The sequence below is a fragment of the Pecten maximus genome, chromosome 2, assembly GCF_902652985.1.
Source record: "Pecten maximus chromosome 2, xPecMax1.1, whole genome shotgun sequence".
In the NCBI taxonomy this organism is placed as follows: Eukaryota; Metazoa; Mollusca; class Bivalvia; order Pectinida; family Pectinidae; genus Pecten; species Pecten maximus.
This window is the reverse complement of record NC_047016.1, coordinates 27,429,436-27,453,117: the sequence shown is the minus strand read 5'-3', so window position 1 is coordinate 27,453,117 and position 23,682 is coordinate 27,429,436. Positions and strand designations below refer to the sequence as shown.

Genomic DNA, 23,682 nt, shown 5'->3' with positions numbered 1-23,682 from the left:
TCTTTTGACATCCCAATTCTCATCCCCTACCCCTCTACAAAAACAAACAATCAAACAAAACTTAATGTATCGTGTACCTAATATCAGAGACGTAAATATCAGAAAAGGCGTCTCTGCTTGTACTTATAGTTTAAGTTACGTTTATATATAGTCAATTTTCAATTTCAATTTCTTTATGAGCTGTGGGCCATAGTTAAGTTTGCTGGAACCCCACGCCCTTCTAGTATGACTCTTTAATATATATAAATACATGTATGCTTCATTTCCGCATCTGTGTGTATTTGTATCGTTGCATAGGTTATTCTATAGTAACCCCTCACTGGTGTAACCAGTTTCCGTAAAAGTCGGCGAAATCAAATGGAAACTACGCCAATTAGTGTTGACAATAAATTTCTAGTTGGGTGTGTGTTGAGACCGTTTAGATTATATCGTCTGTGAGCTAATTAGTCTAAGATCATATCTTATGCACCAAGTCAGTTATCGGTAAGGATCGATGTCCCGGGGGGAAGGGATTAACTAGTCACATCTTGTCGTAAATTGTCGGTACCCTAATTAGGTAGATTTCCAGTGAACACGGTACCCAAGAGTATAATACATTGATGATTTGCATAAACATTGTGTTTTACTGAGTTCCAACACATACATGTAAATACGTATGTATGTAGCATTTATAATATGACGTACAGGTGGACAGGAGAGGGACAACGCTACTTTGCATTGAATATCATATATGTTACCATAATTAATTTGACAAACTACACGCATACTTTACAAACAATGAAGTTTCCAATTACGCCTCTTGGATAGTAGATTAAGATATTAACCTAATTGAATAACTCTCTAAGGTATGTATTCTTAGAAGTTGAATTAATTTTGAAAATAGATGGTTTTCTAATTTTTTCGTCTGTTAAATCTTCACCTCAAATCGTTATAAAATGGACATATCAAAATAATAAATAAATGATATTCAAAACAAATGATATTATTATTATGATGGAAACTGGCAGATGGAATAGTGTGGAACATTAAGATATATGTAGAATATCTTCATAATGTGATACTCAGGTGACGAACTTCTTTATTTGTATGACGACGTCCAGTTTTGACTATGGAAAGAAAGTTTACTCTAGAAAAATATTAAAATACAAGGCCAAATACTTACATTTCAGAGCTAATATGTTGAATGTTGCATATAGGTTTTCTTTGTACATCATATCTATTGTAAAAGGAATCGGGTAAATAAAGTTGAAACATTTTTCCAAGTCATGTAACATTGCTAATCCATTCTTGATATTACACATTCGTCATAACAACATTCTTTTTACAAGTTATCCTCTGTTGGCCGACTCGTTTTCGCTTCCGGACGAGGCCGATCATATTGAAGAGTTATCAGAACAAATAAAAAAGAATTTACAAAGTCCTTAATTTCAACCAATAGGTATACTGACAATGTGTTGTCTTTCAATAACAAAAATATCTGAACTAGAAGCGGAAGACGCTTACCTCCCAAAACACCAGGGTCCGTATTCATAATACCGTACTCGTGCTCAAATAGTACTGGTGATACATCTGCTATCAGATTTGATATATTTTCAATGAATTCAAGGAATTTCGAAAAGGCATCATGTGTGATATTTTTTTTTTTTTTTTAAGCATATATTTGGTGATTAAAAAGAGTTTAAAGAAAGTTGGGTTGATCTAATGTTTGAACATGAGAATGGCTTCATGAATACGGTTCCTTGTCTTATTCTGTTTTAAGAATATCCATGCATTTTATTTATTTGTTTATTTATCTATCTATCTATTTTTTGGTTCATATCCTGGCCTCGTTTTATCAATTTTGAGTAAGAATTACGGTTTCGTTATGTTGTCGCTATTCTTTGTCCCTATTGCAGTGTTTTTGTCTTTTGACCCGTCACATTGTTATTTGGTTGCCATCTCAAAGTTCAAACGGTAAATCCCCAATTTAGACCAACTTAGAAAGACCTTTAACATAATTTTGTATGTTTTCTCGGCAGTGTTGAATTCGGAGATAAATCCACTTTAACAGTATAACGATCTATTAAAAAGTCTGCAGCTTTGCACAGGGTTGTGAAATGGTACCCAAATTTTGATAAGATAATTCTTCAAACCCTAAAAAGCCACATGGGTGCTAAGTAAAGTTTAACAATCACACAGGTAGATAGTACACTGACTCTTCAGTCAACGATCCACGTAAGAAAGTAAATGTTTTGAGAACACTTTCAATGATATGTGTACACTGGAATATAACTGTGAACTTGGGAGTGGACTTGTTCGCTACTAACAAAGTACATTTTTTTGTATATTACCGGTTTGTCTATGTAGGGTAACAAAAAGTTGACTTTAGCTTGTAATTACCTGCTGAAGAAAATTCTTTTATGAAATATTCAACAAATCCTCGCCATCGTATCAGTATGAAGTATTACTATGCTAACAATTACATGTATCAGAAACCCTTTTACAGATTTTACAGTATTTGATTGTCTTTTACTGACTCTGATTCAATATATTTTTAGAACATCATTTCGGAAACAACCATAAACCGGCCATTAAGTTAGACTTCCGAATTAACAAAATTTCAACAATAAACTCTATGTTCTATGCTTCAGAAAAAAACAAGAAAGTAAAATAGAAAATTAATATGAATGTTGGTGTCCCTACCTACGTACACAGTCTCTGAGTTTCCTAACAAAATGGACAATAGGGCGCTGTTTTCTGACCACTTGTGGCCATTTTATTTATTTCTGATCTATTATTCTTCAATGCTTTTCCCACTCGAGCTCACAATTTCTAAAGCGTAAACAAAAATCAAGTTAAATAAAACAAAATCTATGTTCAGTTCCTGGGATTGACAACAGGGACAAGTTACGTTTTGGTGTGGCCACGGGATCTGGTAGAGGACATATGTCATCTGTTGATGTCGTCTGGTGTTTCCAGACGTCTGGAGTTGGGAGAGGCTGTGTCTACTTAGACTGTCCCTACCGCCGGGGTCACCTAATCCTACTCATTGTCGCTGCGTCTCATTAGATATAATTGCACTAATGACCATTTGTTTCTCTCAGATCTGTAATCTACATGTCATCGACAAAATGTAACATGGATGACATTTTTCTTCGAAGGAATCTCATTTTTGATGTGATCAGTATCTACTGAAATTCTGTATTATCACTGGGTAAAAATGACACTTATCCTCTGCCCTTTTAACCGCATGGTGACCTTGACCTCTGAAATGTATTCTACACACTAGGATAGGTCCAAATACTCATTCAGTATGCATCAAATAAATGATATGTACATTGTATTTACAACACTAAACCGTGCCTCAGTTCACCGCAATTTTTGGTTTACGGAAGCTCTTAATATACCTTTCTTTGAATTGATAAAAAAATGCACTTTTCCTATAAAATGTCCTTTATGTGAGAAAAATCTATCTCGATAAATGTCAGAAAATAAAAATCTTATTAACTATTTTGTCAACTTATAAATCTGAGATTATACCAAGAACTTGTCTATTCATAAAACAGTCATTAGTAACGGAGGAGAGTGTATCTTTGTATTTAGTATAATCTAATACTTTATTTATATTGTTGAACCGTTATGTATACATTAGCATATGTTTGCCATCCCAATACTTATGTAGTTAGAATTGTGCTTTTTTAAGATATAAATGTTTGTCGTCACAGCTGGCTCATGTATACTGTATCTCACATGTTGCTAATCAGAAAAATGAAATAGTACTTTTTTAAAGTAAACATAATATTGATTTATTTCTGTTTGTTGAAAAGAGATGATTGAATCAGAATTCAATTTAAATCACACAACAATCGCAAAGATATTGATCTAGATCTCGTGAACATATGCTTACAACTGGTTACCCAACATGGTACCAATGTTTGAAGTTCCACTATGAGTTAAACTTCAAAGACTTCACATATTAATACTCGTGAAATTTTGAACTGTTTTTTATTTATAATTTAAGATTTATTTATGGTTTTTGAAACAGATAGTGGGTGTATGATTGTATTTGCCTTCCGGGAATTGTAAGCGTATTAGTGTCCAGATCAGCTCGCTGATATGATCGTATTGTCCCCCGGGAATACAAGGTGTACGATAGAGATCTATAGAAAATATTGAAGGTCAATATTCTTTATAGTAATTATCTATAATTTGAACTTAATTAGAGATTGATAAACTCAAATCAAGAATTTAACAAAAGTAAAAAGGACTTTTAGCATTTACCGAAAGAAAGCTTAATCCTGGAGCTAACCGCATTGTTCTGTACCTTCTGATTTTGTTTATATGCCTATTATAAAAGAAAGAATTAATGACCAGGCCTCTCAGACATTGTTTAACTCATTACATATGTCGAGTAAATGTGATCTATACAAACATATGGTTAATAAAGTAACACTGCAATTCTACCTCACCAAATCATTACCAAGTCAATTGAGAAAAATGATAACAAAACTGAGACTTTCAGCACACAATCTAGCTATAGAATCAGGAAGGTATAGGAATATTCCAAGGTGTCATAGGTATTGCATTAACTGTAATTCTTTAGAAGTTGAGGATGAATTTCATTTTTTACTCGTATGTCAAAAATATTCAACTCTTAGAGGAAAATATATAAAGAAATATTTTTGGAAAAAACCTTCAGTCTTCAAAGTAATAGAATTACTGAACACAAATAGTCTTAAAGAATTGAATTTGCTAGGAAGATTTATCAAAGAAGCTTTTAGTTGCAGAATTGTGTAAATATACTCGGTTTGTGTAGGTGTTGAGTTTTGATGTAACACGTTATTGCATAATAGTGTGCTTATACATTGTTGAACCTCCCGGTGTCCGTCTGTCGTGTTTACCAAATGGTATTATCTGATACTTTTTTTCCATGTCTCTCTGACTGACTGTTATAAAAGTTCTCCTAGAATCCTTATTCTGTAACAGTGTATTATAATTAGTATCAATTCTGTGATTGGGCGCAGCCCTTGTAAGATTAAGTGGTTACAATGTATTTTTTTTTTTTGCTGATGTTGCCAGTAGACAATATGGTTGATAAATATTCCTCATAATATAGTACATATGTCGGTTAATCGGTTTCCGTATTTAATTATAATAAGTCAATTACGTTTTGTAATTTTATTATAATACATGTTGTATTCATATATATATATATATACATATATAAATACATGTATATTAATTTATGTACTGATGGGTCATAGACCTAAAGTCAATAAATGAATTGAATTGAATTGAATTGAGTTCGATAAAAAAAGACAACATAGCCCTGTGATATACGCTTTCCTTGTTCGAGATATGAAATACATTTTTATCCTTAGCCCTGTAACATGTGGATATTCAAGCTTTGTTCTTTTATCGACCTATGATATCGACTAATTTTTTAAAGCATACATTGTAATGATCTTGATTTTATGCCAGTTTTGCTAACATAGGATAATAATTGAAAGAGATGACCCAGATAAGTAGAGTATATATACTTTAGTTTTGTATGGCTTATATATGCATGTTTATTTTCAAACTGTGATATTAAGACTTAAAGAAAGAAAATAATATGAATGTGTTTGTAAATAATACTGCATATCGCGAGTCCGGAGACAGATGAGAACGCTAATGATGAGGATGTGCTGTAATGGTGATTATACTCATCAATCACCGTTGTGTCACACCTGCGGACAGCCTCGTTGTAAAACTACTCGTGTGCTTTACTTTTAATTAGCGATTTAATTGACATCATTGATAATGACTTTTGTGAACGGCTAATTGATAATTTTATAGCTCATTAATTTCAAGGAATGATGGCGGGTGTCCGAATAATTATGGGTCACACGCAACAGGTCACAGGTAATGCAGGTGCGAGGTCAAAGGTCGGAGGAGACGTGTGCTCCAGAGGTCAAAGTTCATCACAAAGTTAATAAAATACTAATTCCTTTGTTTATTTATTATAATTTATATGTTTGACTGGCCTGGTGTTAATGATTCAAATTCATTGTTTTCTTTTTGATTTTGTCGAGTTGAAATGCGTCTAACTAATTTATTTAAAGCTATTTTATTGTCACAAGGAAAAGCAATAGGTTAGGCAATAGCTATTTCAACATTACCAACGCCCTCTCTAAAAACAAGTACAAATTACAACATTTGGCAAAAGAAGAGTTATGGTCAATAAGTACTTATTACAGCGGTAGCGATATTCTCCAAAGTTAACAATATTTAATAAAGATATGAAAATCGGTTGCTGGTTTTAATGATATAATGCACATTCTCGTAATATTTGAGTCCATATACAGATTTGCAAAAAAAAAGTAAATTAATGCTGATGTTTACATCTAAATCATTGCGATTATGAAAACGTAAACGCCACCCGAAATCAAAACGAGGACAATCAAAGAAAAAGTGAAATGCGCTCTCACAACAGCTACCACATAAACATTCAGGTGTTTCTAAAAGATCGACACGAAATAAGTCGTGTATGTATCATATTAATTTTCCTATCACCAAATCAAAATACTTCGGAGGTTGCAACTTATCTAAATCTGGTGTAATACGTTTTTTAAAAGCTTCAGTGGAAGGTGCCGATCTAGAGCTTATATCTGGGTCATTCCATATACGAAGGGTTGAGAGTAAAAGGACGAATTTGTAGTAGAATGTATGTAGTTTTTGACTGTGTTTCATCTCGTAAAGTAACTTACGATATCTTCTCTTAGGTCTATGAGAAGGTGTTTCTAGTTAGGTTTCAAAATACAGAGAACCAGTATTGCGTATAAAGGTAAACCAGGTATGACCCGAGCAGCTTCACGTTAGGCTTTTTTAAATAAATAAATGAAATTCAAACACACTACATTCTAATACCGGTAGAATAAAAGTTTTATATGTTTTTGATAATGTATCTCGTTTGATCATATACTACTATTTTCTAAGAGCATTAACCCTATTTTTAAACAGAAATATATATATATTATTTTCAATATGATCCCCCATTTCCCGTTAGCATTGAGAGTAACCCCCAAATGCCTATGACAATTACTAAAAGTTTAGAAACTCGTTGTCAGATTTCAATTCGAGATCTCCATCTGTATTTGAATTAATAATAACTTATGTTTTGCTAGGATTAAAATTGACCGACCATTTTTAGCACATTTATTAAACGATCATTGTTAATTGTAGTTTCGATATCAAGTGATGCATCGTCAGCAAAAAGACGAGTCCCTGAACGTCGAACATACGCAAGATATGAATAACAACAGAGGACCAAGTATAGAACCTTGTGGGCTCCTACTATAAAAGCACATATGTGGCATCAGCTAAATCTAGCTAATTGCCAAGAATCTTGAAACAATGGGTGTAGTTTGCCCATCCCAGAAAGAGATAATACAAAATGTATCATGTTGATGTATTAATCTTAGTTAAGATATGTGGAGTCATTCTAGGTTCCTTCTGTTATAGCAGTGTAAAAATGTAAAAATGAAGATTTGGTATACATTTGCAATTAACATAATTAGCTCTTATGACACAAGCAGCCCGTTTAAATCTTTAGTCTAACCCATTTATATTTTTTCCTATGACTTATAAAAACAAACCCTATATGAAGTTTCATTTATATTTTGCTCAGTACAAATGCACGCCATTCATGATGGGTAAATAAAATGTTTTAAGAGAACTTTTATTAACGATGTGACACAATGACCATCTGTTGTATGTATGGTTCCGTCTGGACGACATTTACTAAGACATTGCCTAGAATGAGGACATGCATTTTCGTTACAGAGCAGCACACATTACATAACCCGTACTTACTGACGTAAAAGGAAGTACATCATGGGGGATGACAAATAATTGTTTACAGCAAAAAGGCATATTTCTCACTCAACTCCTGTTTTTATATCACCAGAAGTCTTGTTACTCTACTGGTATTCTATATTGGTCACTGATGGGTAAATATCAATTGTTTAAACTCAGTTGAGATAATTTGCACTTTGAAATCAATTCATTTTATTGACTTTAAGCTTTACAGCTCATCAGTACATATAACATATATATTATACAATACAATAAATTGGCGGTCACAGCAATAAAGCAGTGGAGTAACAATGTCTATATAGAGAATGGACAAATCTATGGAAAAAAATTTATATAAAGTTTTTCCTTAATTGTGTGGCATCATATACATACCTACATAACATTGTTAAACCTTTAAAGTTAGCTGTACTAATTAATTGGATCATCTTAATTACTCATGTTTTTCCAGTCATAAGTCTTAATGCAAAACTTAAGCAAATAAAGAATCTGAGCAACTTGATCTTAAGGCTTGAAAGTTTGGACAAAGGGAGAAAGTGATATTCATCTTCTATGTCACCAGAGTGGCAAGCTTTAAACAAACGCTCATTTCTTGCAGTTACAGAGTTTGCAATCAGAAGATGTATATTTCGGAAAATATATATATAAACAGTTTTTTTTATCAGTTTGATCATCTTTATCTCAACTGTCTGTACTACGGCGACGCATCCAAGCTAATCTGAGTACCATCTACAATTTTTTTCTTTAAAATAAATTTGCTTATGTGTCACATATATTTATCTTTTTCCTGGAGAACACTACATGATACCAAAGCAAATGTTTACGGTCTTACTTATAATTTATAATTCTGGTCGAATCGGCATTCGACAATGCCTTTAAAGCTCCAGTTCTGACAAGCTCAGTTACTTGGAGCTTGTCGGCGTATAGTTCTCAGTAACAATACGTGTAAATATATCTATAGTTTCCAATTCATTCTCAGTTTAGATCGATACATCAGAGAATTCTTTAAAAAAAATAGTTTTCAAAATATTTATATAATAAATAATATCCAAATCTGTGCCGATACACAAAGTCCGAGTTGTCTCCCATGGAACAAGACATGGCGGCCGCTCACCTGTCAGTGTCATAGCTAATGTTCCCCCAAGGTCACACATAAAGGTCAGCTCGAGGTATCGGCATGACATTTTAATACCCCATTTGTTTGTGATACTTTTACAGACAATTCATACTAATACGTGTGTCATGTTTGTCTAATAAATAATATCGCTAAAGTGTATCTTTCACGAAGGCCATGCAATGACAGAACATTAGGTTACCTTACCTAAGTACACATGCATTACAAATAAAAATGGCATGTGATAATGAAATTGTTATTTGTCATCAATTTGTACTTTGTGTACTTATTCGAGTGTCATATTGTATCGGTCATATGAATTACATATAATATATGATATATCAGAGACGTACATTTTAGGTATCTTAATTATAAACGTCACTGGGATGAACCGTTTTCATTTAAAAAAAAAACCTTTAAGTTAAATATACACGGCATTTATAATACAAACAATGAAAATGTATCCGGAGACAAGTTGTTAACTGATATCAATATGTTACTTTCATTTGAGTCGTTACGAACTGAATGTCTATAAACACTACAAAATTTACATATTACATATTATATTAAAGTATGTATGATTTGTTGATGAAGTAGAGACCTATATAATTGGTCAACATGATTCTCAGTCAATCTGTTACATATGAGTATATAAGTAATGTTTAGAGTGTCGTTGGTAGTTTAATATCTAACTCAGTGTGGTACATAACATTAAACAATATCTCAATTTTGTATTGAGATAATTTGATATTTTCATTAACAATTAATTAACAGATACAAAAGTTCAAAAAGACCCATTTCCTTCCCGAAAAATCCAAAACTATGATATAGCGTTATTTCTGTCTCCAGAAACAGAAACATATAAATTGCGTTGACTGAAATATCAAGTTTTTAAAATTGTAATCGATCACTTTAAATTCTGCAGGAATCAATTATACGGAATTTTTAATGAACAACCCGTCTACCTACTAGTAACAGATGCGAAAGGTGACCAAACACTTACAAAGTAACAATCCAAGGTATTGAATGAGATGGAACTTGTTTTCTTACCAAACTACCAATAAATCACCTCTTACACATCCCAATATCACCCTTTACAAAACAAGTTCTGTTTACTCAAATGTAATAGTCATTTATTGTACCATCAAAGAACCCGCTCAGTGTCCATCTTGTTAAATATAATTTACAATATGTATAATTAGATTGGAGTGTTGTTAGGTTTCTATCAGGGGAGGTAATCTCGATGTGTTATCGTGACCCGGTTCAGTAGGTCCAACACCCTAAAACACCCGCGGGCACGCGACGGGTGATCCTATCTCTATCAGGTTAATTTGGCCGAATTATTTCTTATCATTGTACGGCCAGAGGTGTCGTAGTTTTACAGATAAGTGGACAACGGTATTGTACGTTAGGTATAGAATATTGTCCTGCTCTAATTAGCGAACAAAAAAACTAGAGTTAACGTCAGAGACCTCCAGCTCTATCATATGGCCACACAGTTTTGGAGATTTGTTATACAGATTGCGGCGGATTTAAAGAAAATTGAAGAGCTAGGGCGCATTCAGTTAATTAACTCTAAGCATTTTTTGTTTTGTTTTTGAATTTAGCAAAATTATCTTTTAATAAATGTTTTGTTTTTTATTTATTCTTTAAAAAAAACTTATTTTCTCTTTTTATCTTTTATGCTCTTTGCTGATTACTTAGATGTAACGGTTATACATATTATATTTACCAGAGTGACTATACACTGTACTGTATTAAGTAGGTATATTGCCAGTTCTAATTTCTAGTGTCACTAGCTAAGTAATAGGGATAAACAAATGCATCCGTCTCGTCCTGGGGACTTCATTCAATATCCTGTAGAAAGTAGAAAGTCTCTGATAAAAAGTTTAAACATGAAAACCAACTCTACATCTTTTCTGACTTGATTTCCTGTTCAGTCACTTATAAGGACCAGCTCAGACGAAAATAGAAATAAGATATAAAATGATATATCAATTAACAAACTTTTCAAACAAAAACAAAACAAAAGACTTTAATTCACTTCATAAACAGTTGTATAGACATTTCTATCATTTTGTTTTGTGCAAAAGGAAATCCCTACTTTAAGAAGTGTTCCACTTTATCGAGAAGGTCAAGTTCTGATAAAATTCTCACGAATCTATAGTTAAGACATTAGACGTTCTCCAAAGAGATTTTAACTATTCCATGTTGTGGTAAAAATACCTGACTAGGGTATTACTGAAAAGTAAACACGATCATTGAAACGTGTGTTTTTACACAACTCTTACAATTATGTGGTGACAAGATAGTGGACAAAGTAAACAATACCCCCATGTACATAGCTATCGCACTGTGTCCATACCTCACCCGGCTCATCCGTCTGATATTAATTTTAAACGAGTTAGTGTAATCACATTTTCAATTTCATAGCGTTAAACCTTTAGTTGCAGTTCTTGTTAATAAAGTATTAGTTCCAACAATATTCAAATATATATACTTCATGTTATTAAAATTAATGTTGTTCAGTTTCACCACGCTGCAATTTTGTCATTGTCGAATCCTGTTGATACAAAACCAATATTTACTCGAATTTATCCTTTCTAAACTGGACAGTATCATTGTCCGAATGTAATATTTCAGCCTCCCTGCATTTAGATGGATAAAATATTTGTACTTTACATGTATCTGTGCAAGAACAAATATTCAATGTTAAACGTCCCTGATCTATGTGAGCTAATTAAAAATGCTGTTAAACACTGATTAAACAAAATCAAAGTTGCTCTTTGCATGTTATATGCATTAAGATGACACGTGTATTAAGAGAAATACAATATATAAACATGTGTTTGGAGGTAAAAATATATTCTGAAATATAAATTGAAATATATTACAGCTCGTTGATATCTAAGGACAAGACAGATCGGTATCTAAATATTTGTTTTCTTTCTATACATGTATGTCTTTGTCTGTTTGAATCCGTCTTCGCATTCCAAGGATTTCGATCTCGATAATATTTACTGGATTGGTTTTGATTTTACAAATAACTAAATTTGACAATTTCCGTTTTTTGTTTTGTTTTTTATTTTACTTTTTAAAGCTGTAATAGCACATATATACAAACAGATTTTTGCCTGTAGACTATAAACCTGGTGTGTAAAGTTTTTCCTTCAGATCCATAATCGAACTCCTGCGAAAGTACATTACCCACAATAGAGGCGACAAAATCCTATCAGTGTCTCTATTTCAGTTAGCTGTATAGCTGCATTGAAACGCCCCCAGTAAACAGATGAATTGAATCAACTCAAACTAAATGTTATAAAAACCAAATTAGATTATCTATACCAACACCCACAATTGTGCCAAATAAAGAAATAGAATTTCTACCATTTCTCGTTAAGCTGTATAGCGCGGTAAATTCCTCACGCGGTGATGTTAAATTTATGCTCATTTAGAGTTAAATAATAGTGGAGAAGATCAAAGAGATGAGGATGTATAGAATTGAGGTGCTAGCTGTTTGATCCGGACCGTTTTATTACCGCCCCTCATGATGGACTGTTATATAGTACCCTTGAATAACCGGTTACCGTTGTATGTTTATTTGTGTACCTAACAGGTAACTTACCTGTAAATATTCTCATTGACAGATGTAATAAAATTGTTACATGATCCCGTACATTTACCAGTGTATTCCACTATATGAAAATCGTTCAAAGTAAAGATTTATCATGATCATGTTGATACTACCCGAACGAGGCCTTTACAATCCCCATTGGATCTCTACTCTCTCTACCTGATTTTCTGTCACTCATCCATTTTCTCCTTAATCTAGCTTCAAACTTAATTAAACAAAATACATCTGATATTTTAGTTAATAAAATTACCTTTGTGTATAAATTTAATTGTATATATTGTTCTTATGTAGAAGAGCTTTTATGTTGCAAGAAGTTGTCTCTCCTTCATTTGCCATTTTTCAAAATAAATTTATTACATGTTTAAATCAATACAATTTCACAAAAAATAAATGAACAGTTGATTTAAAAGCTGAATTAGAATTATAATGATAAGTTATATATAATAATGCTTGTAATCTTAGCCTTCAATTTTTGTTGATAAACCTGTTATATATCACATAATATATTGAAATTACAATGGATACATTATAAACTAATATATGCTGGGTCCTGTTCTAAACTAGTATAAGTACATGTATTATCAATTTAGATATAATATATTTTTTCTTATTCATTCCACTAAACAATATACAGTTGGAAATGTCTTAGAAACAGAAACATGTCAATATCTGTCGGGTAGCATGGCTCTGCGTAATATTTTTGACAATTTAATACCATTACTGTTTTCCTAATAATTACTGGATAGTAATTATAAAGAAACAATATTGGCATTTTAATCCTAGTTAGTATTTATCATTAGATCAGTCCTGCGATAATAATAATCAATGATGACCAATAGGCCACGCCCCTTGAGGCGTAACGATCTATCAGCGATTCCACCTATCGACCAATCAGAAAACGTCTAACCGCCACACTCCGTTTAGCCCCGCCTCAAAAGTCATAGAAAGATTATCTGTCGCCGATCAGAATAGTAATTTCTCAATCGGGTTGTTTGTGATTTATTAAGTGCTATTGAAAGAAGCTATTATCCAGTCAATGAGGTTGTTATACTCGTCACGGCTGATTACCCGCGGAAAGAGTGTTTAAAAGGCCGTCATCATAGCCAAGACATCATAAACACTCGTCTAGCTCAACACAGCAACACAGGTTCGCTTTGACTAGCACATGTCAAGACATCTTTATACGAATTTGATGTGAATGTTAACCGGATCTTCATAGTGAATCTTACTCGGTGACATTACACGGACTATCTGGCTACAACAGGTGGATATTATATCTTATACGAGTTTCTCGAATATCTTGTAACTCAAAAATAGACATTATACAATGGATGGGTCTCTGCCTAACTCGCCCAGCATGTCCTCCAGTGATACATCCAGTAACGAAGATGGACTACGACCATTTCCGGATGAAAAAGATCTTGCAGAGTTCAAACTCAATAAACCGATGGACTATCCGGATTCCCCTCGATCTCATACCTCCGACAGTTCCGGAAGCGACAGAGGGACTCCGAATAGATTTTACACCAACAAGATGAAAGGTAAATTCACTTTTAAATTAACATAATTATTTTGATGAATTTGACCCGAAAATCCTTTTAATTTAAATCGAATTATAACAAAAAAGCAGCAAAATCATTGTCTTACTTATATAATATCAAGTCTGTTACAATTTAACCATTTACACACTACAAACTTTTAATGTTAACACATCTTTGACAAATTCATATCATTTGAATTTGGTTGATGGTAAGGTCACTAGACGGTGAAATTAGACACACTTACTTAAAGTGATCTTTGTAAGAAATTATTAATTACTGCCTAAATGAACCCAGAATTTACCCCGAGGGGAAAGGAATAGGCAGCTCCTCTTTTGACGAAAACTGCTGAATATTACAACAATATCGGGTTCATCATCATCAATTTAACAGTCTACTGATCCAAAGTAATCGGTCACTTTTTTTTACATTGTCGGTATCATGAGTGTAGCTTTGAAACATGTCGAACGCTGGAATCAATTATACGTTACACATTAAGGAGAAAACGCTTACATGTATTAAAACGTAGATGCATATTATTAAAACAAGATGTATTTTTTACCAAAAAATTTGCAAATTAAATACAGAATCTTCTCTTCGTGTTCTTTATGTCCAAAACCTTATTGTGCACTAGTTTACATCTTCCACAAAGAAACTTATATTATGTGTAAATTAAATCACTTTTGACAAGAAAAATAATTTCTTATGAACACGAGAACGTTTTACTTGAGCGAGCATATTCCATTATTAATCGTTTAGTTAATGGTTATTTCCATAGCCCTGCTAGGTCAGGTCACACAACTCATTCTTTATAAGTAGCGAGAATAAGGGTGTTATGTCTTGTAATGGTGTACAATTTAATTTGGTTAAATCAGTCATATAATCAACCGTAAATTATATTCCCATTTAGTACGATATATTTTTGACCTTTAGTGTTCGTATTTAACGTTCCATGGGCATTGTTAAAAAGACAGACGTCCATTTACACGTTATAAAAAATCGGTGTCAAAATGAATTATGGAAATATAAGTTTAATCCATTTTCTCATTCAGGTGAGGTATTTAGTTCTCTGGCAATACTCTAGTATTTTTGTTTCTGAATTTGTCCGACGAACGACGAGAAGATATAGACAGGAACTTGTTGGTTAATTTAATGTTTAACAAAATTAGTAAAAGTAGCTTACAGAGCCTTCAGAAATAGAAATACCATAAATAATAATACGCCATTGATGATATATGTAATTCTCGACAGTTACATGTACATGGTATGTTGTCACTCTCGTGTCAATTCGAACTACACGCCCCGCGTTGTGTAGTCCTAGCAGCACTGTCCCCCGGACAAAGTCCTACACGGATTCGGACATTGGGACATGGCCGCTGTCTTGTTCTCCATAAATCAGCTTCACTGGTCAGAGATGACATTGACCAGTTATCTCGTCATAAAAACACATTAGGACAGTGGTCAATGCAGATTAAGTATTGGAATGTTGACCGCGAAACCTTTAATGTATTTCAATTAGTATAACGAATAATAATTATATATATCCAATATTTCATGTACAATTAATGTAGATTAATTATATGATATTTTAATGGTAGATAGACATGGCTATTAAATATTAATTTAATGCATCAAAAATGTCTGCCAGTCTCGTGATAGACCCTTGTAAATATGTAATGAAAATAAAATTAGCCTAAATAAGTGAAAGTAATGTCTTCAAGATGAAAATTAAATTTTAAATCAGATACATTTTTATGTTGGAATTCTTATGATTTTTCACATACTATCGCCCCCTAAATGATATTTAAAAAAACTGTTCACTGGGGTAGTTTAGGAAGTTCTATATATATGTATGAAAATCTTCTATTATAAATCTTCAGTGAGAATTAATGCAGAATTTGTCATGGTATTATGTAAGGTGTTTGGAGACTTTGAAAACACTGCAATGTTTAACCAACATTGGAAGTAATACCCATACAAGATTAACATTTCATAATGCGAATACTGTTATTTCACAAACATTAACGTGAATAAATCTTTAACACAGCAAATCTAACCAACTTACATGAAATGTGTCATACCTTTGTACTCGACAGAAAACATCCGGTAAGGTGGAAAATTACATATTTTCAGTAAACTCCTAAAAATACGGTAATGAACACGGTTTTAAAGGCTTCGATTTTATTTTAACGTTGCAAAGTTTAATAGGTTCTTTTGAAGTTAGGAAAACTTTCGTTTTAAACTCACCCATTCAGAAACATGGTTACTTTCATCTTTGCGCGCTCATAACGACTTCATTGAGTCTGATCAGCTAAGATGCTATATGTTAAATGTGCTATGAAAGGGTGGATAGTAAAAATCGTATTCAGAACTAAATAGACTTGAGAGGTAGCGATTTTATTAAGAATCTCGTGTTTGAAGTACAGGTAAATCTGGTCAGCACAAACAGGTAAATACAGCTATAAATTCGACGGGTAATCACCGAATTTTGTACACTAATACATCTAATTGAATGGATTCAAGTTTTGATCTGACAGAAAAGTACATTTTAAAAGATTTGATAGGAAACCGGTTAACGGTATCAGTAAACTCATCAGCTCAATGTAGGAGCATGTATCTTCACCAAACGTAAAGGCAGCGCCTACCTGTTCAACATCAAAGACACCGCCGCACCTAATCTTACAAACTTGTCTAATTTTACCGCGCATTTAATTATCGTCCTTCGGTCAATTGGCCAGTTTGGTTTCTTCCCTTTGTCCAGAGCTGGTTTTTACTGTCCATTTCGACACTAGGGGTACTATCATTCACCCGCTACTCACACTGACCAGGCAAACTGGTTTGATTTCTCTTTTCATTAAACAGAATCGATCTCATTCTTTTTCACCGCAGGGGTTTGTATACGTCTTAGGGTACCGTGAATAGCATTAACAGGACTTGTGATGTTTGTGTTTAGATCTGTAATGAAAGTCAAACTAGCTCCCAATAGGGGGCTAATTCAGGAATTATCATACTTAGAAACGTGGCTAAATCAGAATGCCTTTCTATACAACGTAAACATTTTTATTTAGATTCAATTAAGTAGAAAACCTGTTTTTCTTTGCTATTCTGAACTAATTTTGTAGTATAAAGCCCCTATTTACAGAAATTGTATTAAAAAGAAAATATTTAGCCCTACCGACAAATTGGAATTAAAATCGATCATTGTTAGAATAAGTGTTTTTTTCTGTGTTCTATTCCGGACATATCTCTTCTCCCTTACTTCATCACCAACAATAAAACTCCAATGATATCCCACACATTATTCTATGCAAATGAAACATAAAAACTAATATTGCTAATCAATTTCTTTATATAACATGCTTAATTTTCGATTTTTGCACCACTTGTAATATATTCAGATTTACTCAGTTGCTATCATGGGCAAGACAAACACATTTATTATATTTGAATATAAATAACTTCTTGTTTTGATGTACTGATTTATTGGTTATAGAAATTATATCTTTGTGCTTTAGGTAAAAATAAATATTGGCCGGTAACTGTTAGTAAACGTCAGCCCTTTGTAATTGTTTGCAATGTTAATTGCCCCATCACAAACTCTCAAATCAATTTGTCACTCCGCGCCGGGCAAATAGTCCGACCTGTTTCTGCAAGGTGAAGCTTAAGGTTTATTGGGACACAATATAAACAGTGTCTGGGAATAATTGATTTGGGAATATTTTGATATGATAAAGTAATTAGAGGATCAAAGAGACCGAAAATAATTTCAATTATCCTGGCCGCTTGAGTTACGTAAGCAGTAGATCACGATTTTAATCAGAACTCTTCAAACCTTGGAGGTAAAAATGCCCATAGCTGACAGCTTCCTTAAATGGCTTTTTTTTGTTTGGCTGCAATTCAAATATTGCTGATAGGTTGAGGCTGGTACTAATAAAAATTATACAAATAATTATGCGAGAAATGATCGACACCTTTTTACGACAGGAAACAATAAATATGTGCCCTAACCACATATATCTGATGATAGATATATGTAATTGAAACTTTTAAAAAAAATCGGATCAATTGTTACCGATTTCAATAAAAGTCATGGAAGACTGACTGCCTGAAATTTATTCTTAAAATTTTGAGAAATCTATGATCTCGCGAACTAAATTTAAGTTAAGAACGCCACTGATCATACCAAACAGCTCAATTTGTCGAATAATCATAGTTATATCGTTTTCACGCCTGCGTGCTCAAATAGATACAGACCATGGTTATACCAGAGCTGCTTTCCAAAACAGTCATAACCGATTTGTTGTATTAAAGGTCGTCAAGAATTGAACCAGCTTCAAAGAAAATGACAAAAACACTGTACCAATTGACCTTTTGTAAGGAGGCGGAGCCTCTAACAAAAACGGACATTTAAAGATTTTCTAAATTAAAACAAGTTGACATCGAGCACCTGCCCTTAAATTCGGCGATAGCAATTGAATTGTCGATGTTCGTAGATAAAATTCTATTAAGATCTCCATTTTCAAACGACACTTACCATATGAACTGGTCAATAAAGTCGTGTTTTATAAGGGGACTAGTACGACATCCCGTGTCCCTAACATACTTAATGAATATTTTATAACTGACCATTGGGGTTGAGCAGGAGCACGGACATAAAATGACCAATAGGATTTTCGGCTATTAACCCGTGATTCTCTGTAGTCAGGAAGACTCATTAGCATGTTCGATAAATGAGACACGCCATCCCATGTTGGTGCTAACATACTGACAGGTTTTGTATTGTAATATTATGTGCTGTCTGACATTCATGGTATTTAATTGTATACGGTATTCTCTCATTTACACAACAGTATTAAAATAAATGATTGGTGTCAATGTGCAGATGTTTCGTCTTCTGCAGCCTTTGTGGTTTCTCCCTATATAAAAAGTATGTTTATAGCATCAGGTTATAACTCCTACTTAATTGTCAAATCGATTCTGTCATTCCAGAAACTGCACAAGAACGTGAAATCCGCCGCTACCGCACAGCTTTCACCAAAGACCAGCTTAACCGTCTGGAGAAAGAATTCCTGAAGGAGAACTATGTTTCCCGCCCAAAGAGGTGCGAGTTAGCAGCGTCACTCGGACTCGCAGAATCAACTATCAAGGTAATTACTATAAACTACTGCATACCGCTTCATTAATACTTTATTCAAATACTTTAGGAAACAGTTTAATTGTTATAATTCACCAATTCATTTGACAAAATATTAGACTTGTAATTTTTTTCTTTAATATTTGATAAAAGACAATTCTTCAATTTTTACGTTTTCTCCATTTACAGGTTTGGTTCCAAAACCGAAGAATGAAGGACAAGCGCCAACGAATGGCACTCACCTGGCCATATGGTATTCCCCCAGATCCTCAGCTGTATGCTTACCTTGCAGCAGCCGCCGCTACGTACCCATACAATCTCCAACATCCAGCCGCACTTCCGTATCCAAGCATGGGTCTCCCGCATGGTCTTCAGCCATCAACAAGTTCGGCTTTCACTCCAATGGCTGTGTCAAGCCCGCTCCAACCCCGACTTGATGTTCTGTCCTCTATGTCAAGTCCCCTCTACAGACCAGTTCCGAGCTTGGAAACAAGTCCGTCCTTTACTACGTCGCCACCAAGCCTTCATTTCCCTCCAAGAATGCATTTCCCCTGGATGGAACATTCCCCAAGCATATGTGGTGCAAATTCCGGAAAACCGTGTACTTGTCCGGCTCCTTCTCTGGGACTTTACCCTCCACCAGCTCCAGGACTATTGTCTACCTCCCTCAGCTCGTCACATCCCCTGTTACACAAACGAGAGATGGAGAGTTCGTCGCGGTGATGTGCAAGTGAACGTTTTGTGTGTATGGGTCGATCATAGTGACATGTGTAATTGAAAGTTGATGTGATTGTTAACGAATGAGATGATTGTTAGGAAATGATGATTATAAATGAAAGGAACGTGTGAAAAAGATGACTGTAACAGAAGAGATACATTAATATAAAGTATAAGTGAAATTTGATAAGATGAAAAATAGTGCAAATGTTGGTATACGTAGTGGTCATTTTCCCGACTTTCCATTATGATGTATACTTTGACATGATGACGTCATACATCCCATGACGAAACATTGTCTATAAACAGTCGCTGAATTCAGGGTAAAAGTAAATCCATGTATATAGTATTAGACACAGCGCTTCTAAGCTCTGTCAATTGCAGATCAGACACAAATATGTACAGATCTTCATACAGACGTATTTATGTACCATCCCATTGTTTTGTTATATGAATATATATATATATATGAAAAATATGAAAATGAAAAATAAAACAAAACTGAATCTTACAATTTCTCTGTCACTTTCTTTTGTCGATGGAGACACTAATATGGTCTTGGTCCAATTTTAACAGTCCTGCAAATACACTTACCTGGTAATATGTGATAATTAATTTATGAAAGTCACAGTGCCTGATTTCAAATCGTGTATGGATTTCTCAAGCTGGTATTTTGAAGATAAATATAAAATGTACTTGTTCGATTAGCGTCTGTATAGCTTAACAGAAATTTTAGACTCCGAGTGAAAAAAAAATAATTCAAAAAAGGTCCGTTTCCCGACATAAACGTCACGTATTTTTAAAAAAATCAATGCAACACTGGTACCATAAAAACAACCTTTCTCTCCGTACTCTAACTTAAATATAGACGAATAATTTATCTAGGGTGCAAGCCAATGTTTTATCCCCAGATACATTGCAATACTCTTTATTATCTATTCATTGGATGGTTTTGCCAATTTTAATCATTATTATCATGGTTATGTGACTACCTTGGGTATCAACTTGACAAATATCACGAGCTGTGACATAAAGCTGGATATGTGAAAGATTAGATACCAGATTTTCAGGTAGATGGTTGGGTGGAAAAGGAAATAAAAGTTGTATTAACGAATTATTTTGGACTCGCAGAAAGGGATGCAACACAAAAATTCCACATAGAGCCCAGTATCAATAATTAATAATGGGCTGCATTAAGGATGTCACGGAAATATAACGAAATGTATAATATTAAAGTTATATGGCCAGCAACATTGTACATACACGAGTGAATTTAATAGGACATAAACCTTGACCGCTATAAAGGACCTGAAAGTGACAAACCTTGACCGCTATATAGGACCTGAAAGTAACATGAACCTTGACCGCTCTGTAGGACCTGGCCGTGATGGATCTTGACCGCTCTGTAGGACCTGAACGTGCCGTAAAACTTGACCGCTATGTAGGACCTGAACTTGACATAACCTTGACCATTCTGTAGGACCCGAACGTGAAATAAACCTTGACCGTTCTGTAGGACCTGAATGTGACATAAACCTTGACCGCTATGTAGGACCCGAACGTGACATAAACCTTGACCGCTATGTAGGACCTGAATGTGACATAACCTTGACCAATCTGTAGGACCCGAACGTGACATAAATCTTGACCGCTCTATAGGACCTGAACGTTACATAAACCTTGACCGCTATGTAGGACCCGAACGTGACATAAACCTTGACCGCTCTATAGGACCTGAACGTTACATAAACCTTGACCGTAATGTAGGACCCGAAGGTGACATAAACTTTGACCGCTATATAGGACCTGAACGTTACATAAACCTTGACCGCTTTATAGGACCCGAACGTGACATAAACCTTGACCGCTATATAGGACACGAACGTGACATAAACCTTGACCGCTATATAGGACATGAACGTTACATAAACCTTGACCGCTATGTAGGACCCGAACGTGACATAAACATTGACCGCTCTATAGGACCTGAACGTTACATAAACCTTGACCGTAATGTAGGACCCGAAGGTGACATAAACTTTGACCGCTATATAGGACCTGAACGTTACATAAACCTTGACCGCTTTATAGGACCCGAACGTGACATAAACCTTGACCGCTATATAGGACACGAACGTGACATAAACCTTGACCGCTATATAGGACATGAACGTTACATAAACCTTGACCGCTATGTAGGACCCGAACGTGACATAAACATTGACCGCTCTATAGGACCCGAACGTTACATAAACATTGACCGCTATGTAGGACCCGAACGTTACATAAACCTTGACCGCTATGTAGGACCCGAACGTGACATAAACCTTGACCGCTATATAGGACCTGAACGCTACATAAACTTTGACCGCTATATAGGACCTGAACGCTACATAAACCTTGACCGTTATATAGGACCCGAACGTGACATAAACCTTGACCGCTATATAGGACCTGAACGTTACATAAACATTGACCGCTATGTAGGACCCGAACGTGACATAAACCTTGAATGCTCTATAGGACCTGAACGTTACATAAACCTTGACCGCTATGTAGGACCCGAACGTGACATAAACATTGACCGCTCTATAGGACCCGAACGTTACATAAACATTGACCGCTATGTAGGACCCGAACGTTACATAAACCTTGACCGCTATGTAGGACCCGAACGTGACATAAACCTTGACCGCTATATAGGACCTGAACGCTACATAAACTTTGACCGCTTTATAGGACCTGAACGCTACATAAACCTTGACCGTTATATAGGACCCGAACGTGACATAAACCTTGACCGCTATATAGGACCTGAACGTTACATAAACATTGACCGCTATGTAGGACCCGAACGTGACATAAACCTTGAATGCTCTATAGGACCTGAACGTTACATAAACCTTGACCGCTATGTATGACCTGAACGTGACATAAACTTTGACCGCTTTATAGGACCCGAACGTGACATAAACCTTGACCACTATATAGGACCCGAACGTGACATAAACCTTCACAGCTTTGCAGGACCTGAACGTACGCGTAGAGCTTGACCTCTAAAGGAAATCTGGCCGCTATCGAATGGGACCGTAGAACTGTATATGAAATGTTTGTGGTATCATTGTAGGTCATTAAAGTTACATGGATGTCACATGACGTTTTATGTCCGGTAAAGTCACGTATTTCTGGGGAATTTTTGAGAGAACGGTTGCCCGATCAAACCTGTGGACATGACCTTTGTTGATAGTGGATATTTGTATTGCTCTTGCTATACTTATCGCTCTGTGATTTTGCCTGATAATGTTGGAATAATATTTTACAAAGTCAGGTTTATTACTAAAATCAAATATCTCGTATATAGTTTTATAATCATTTACAAAGAAAACGCTAATATCTTATATATTATTTTACAGAGACAGCTAACATACACTAATTCAAAATTATTCATGTCTATTGTTTGGGAAATTGAATGCACACTAATCTAAATAACCGTGACTTTTATCATTGACAAAGAGAACATACGAATTTTCAATTATCTCGCCAATTTTATTATTGACAAAACATATCACTCGCTAATTCAAATGTAGTGTTCTATACATAATAGACAAAGAGAACACACACTAATTAAAATATTTCTATGTATTATTGACAAAGGAAACACTAATTCAAATACTGCGTTTATTTCCTTATTGATAACGGAAACACACGCTAA

General features: G+C 34.4%; 2 protein-coding genes across 2 annotated transcripts; both read left to right on the top strand.

Annotated features, from left to right (window-relative positions):
- The first annotated feature begins 13,667 nt into the window (after positions 1-13,667).
- On the top strand, positions 13,668-20,481 carry LOC117321676 (homeobox even-skipped homolog protein 1-like). The gene is made up of 3 exons (XM_033876182.1): positions 13,668-14,122; positions 19,109-19,266; positions 19,443-20,481. The coding sequence occupies exons 1-3, from the start codon at positions 13,909-13,911 to the stop codon at positions 19,974-19,976; spliced, it is 906 nt and encodes a 301-aa protein (XP_033732073.1). The 5' UTR covers positions 13,668-13,908; the 3' UTR covers positions 19,977-20,481.
- Positions 20,482-21,357: 876 nt separating this feature from the next.
- On the top strand, positions 21,358-22,891 carry LOC117342313. Its single transcript, XM_033904437.1, has 2 exons — positions 21,358-21,388; positions 21,594-22,891. Exons 1-2 carry the CDS (start codon positions 21,358-21,360, stop codon positions 22,889-22,891), a joined length of 1,329 nt encoding a protein of 442 aa, XP_033760328.1.
- Positions 22,892-23,682: the final 791 nt, after the last annotated feature.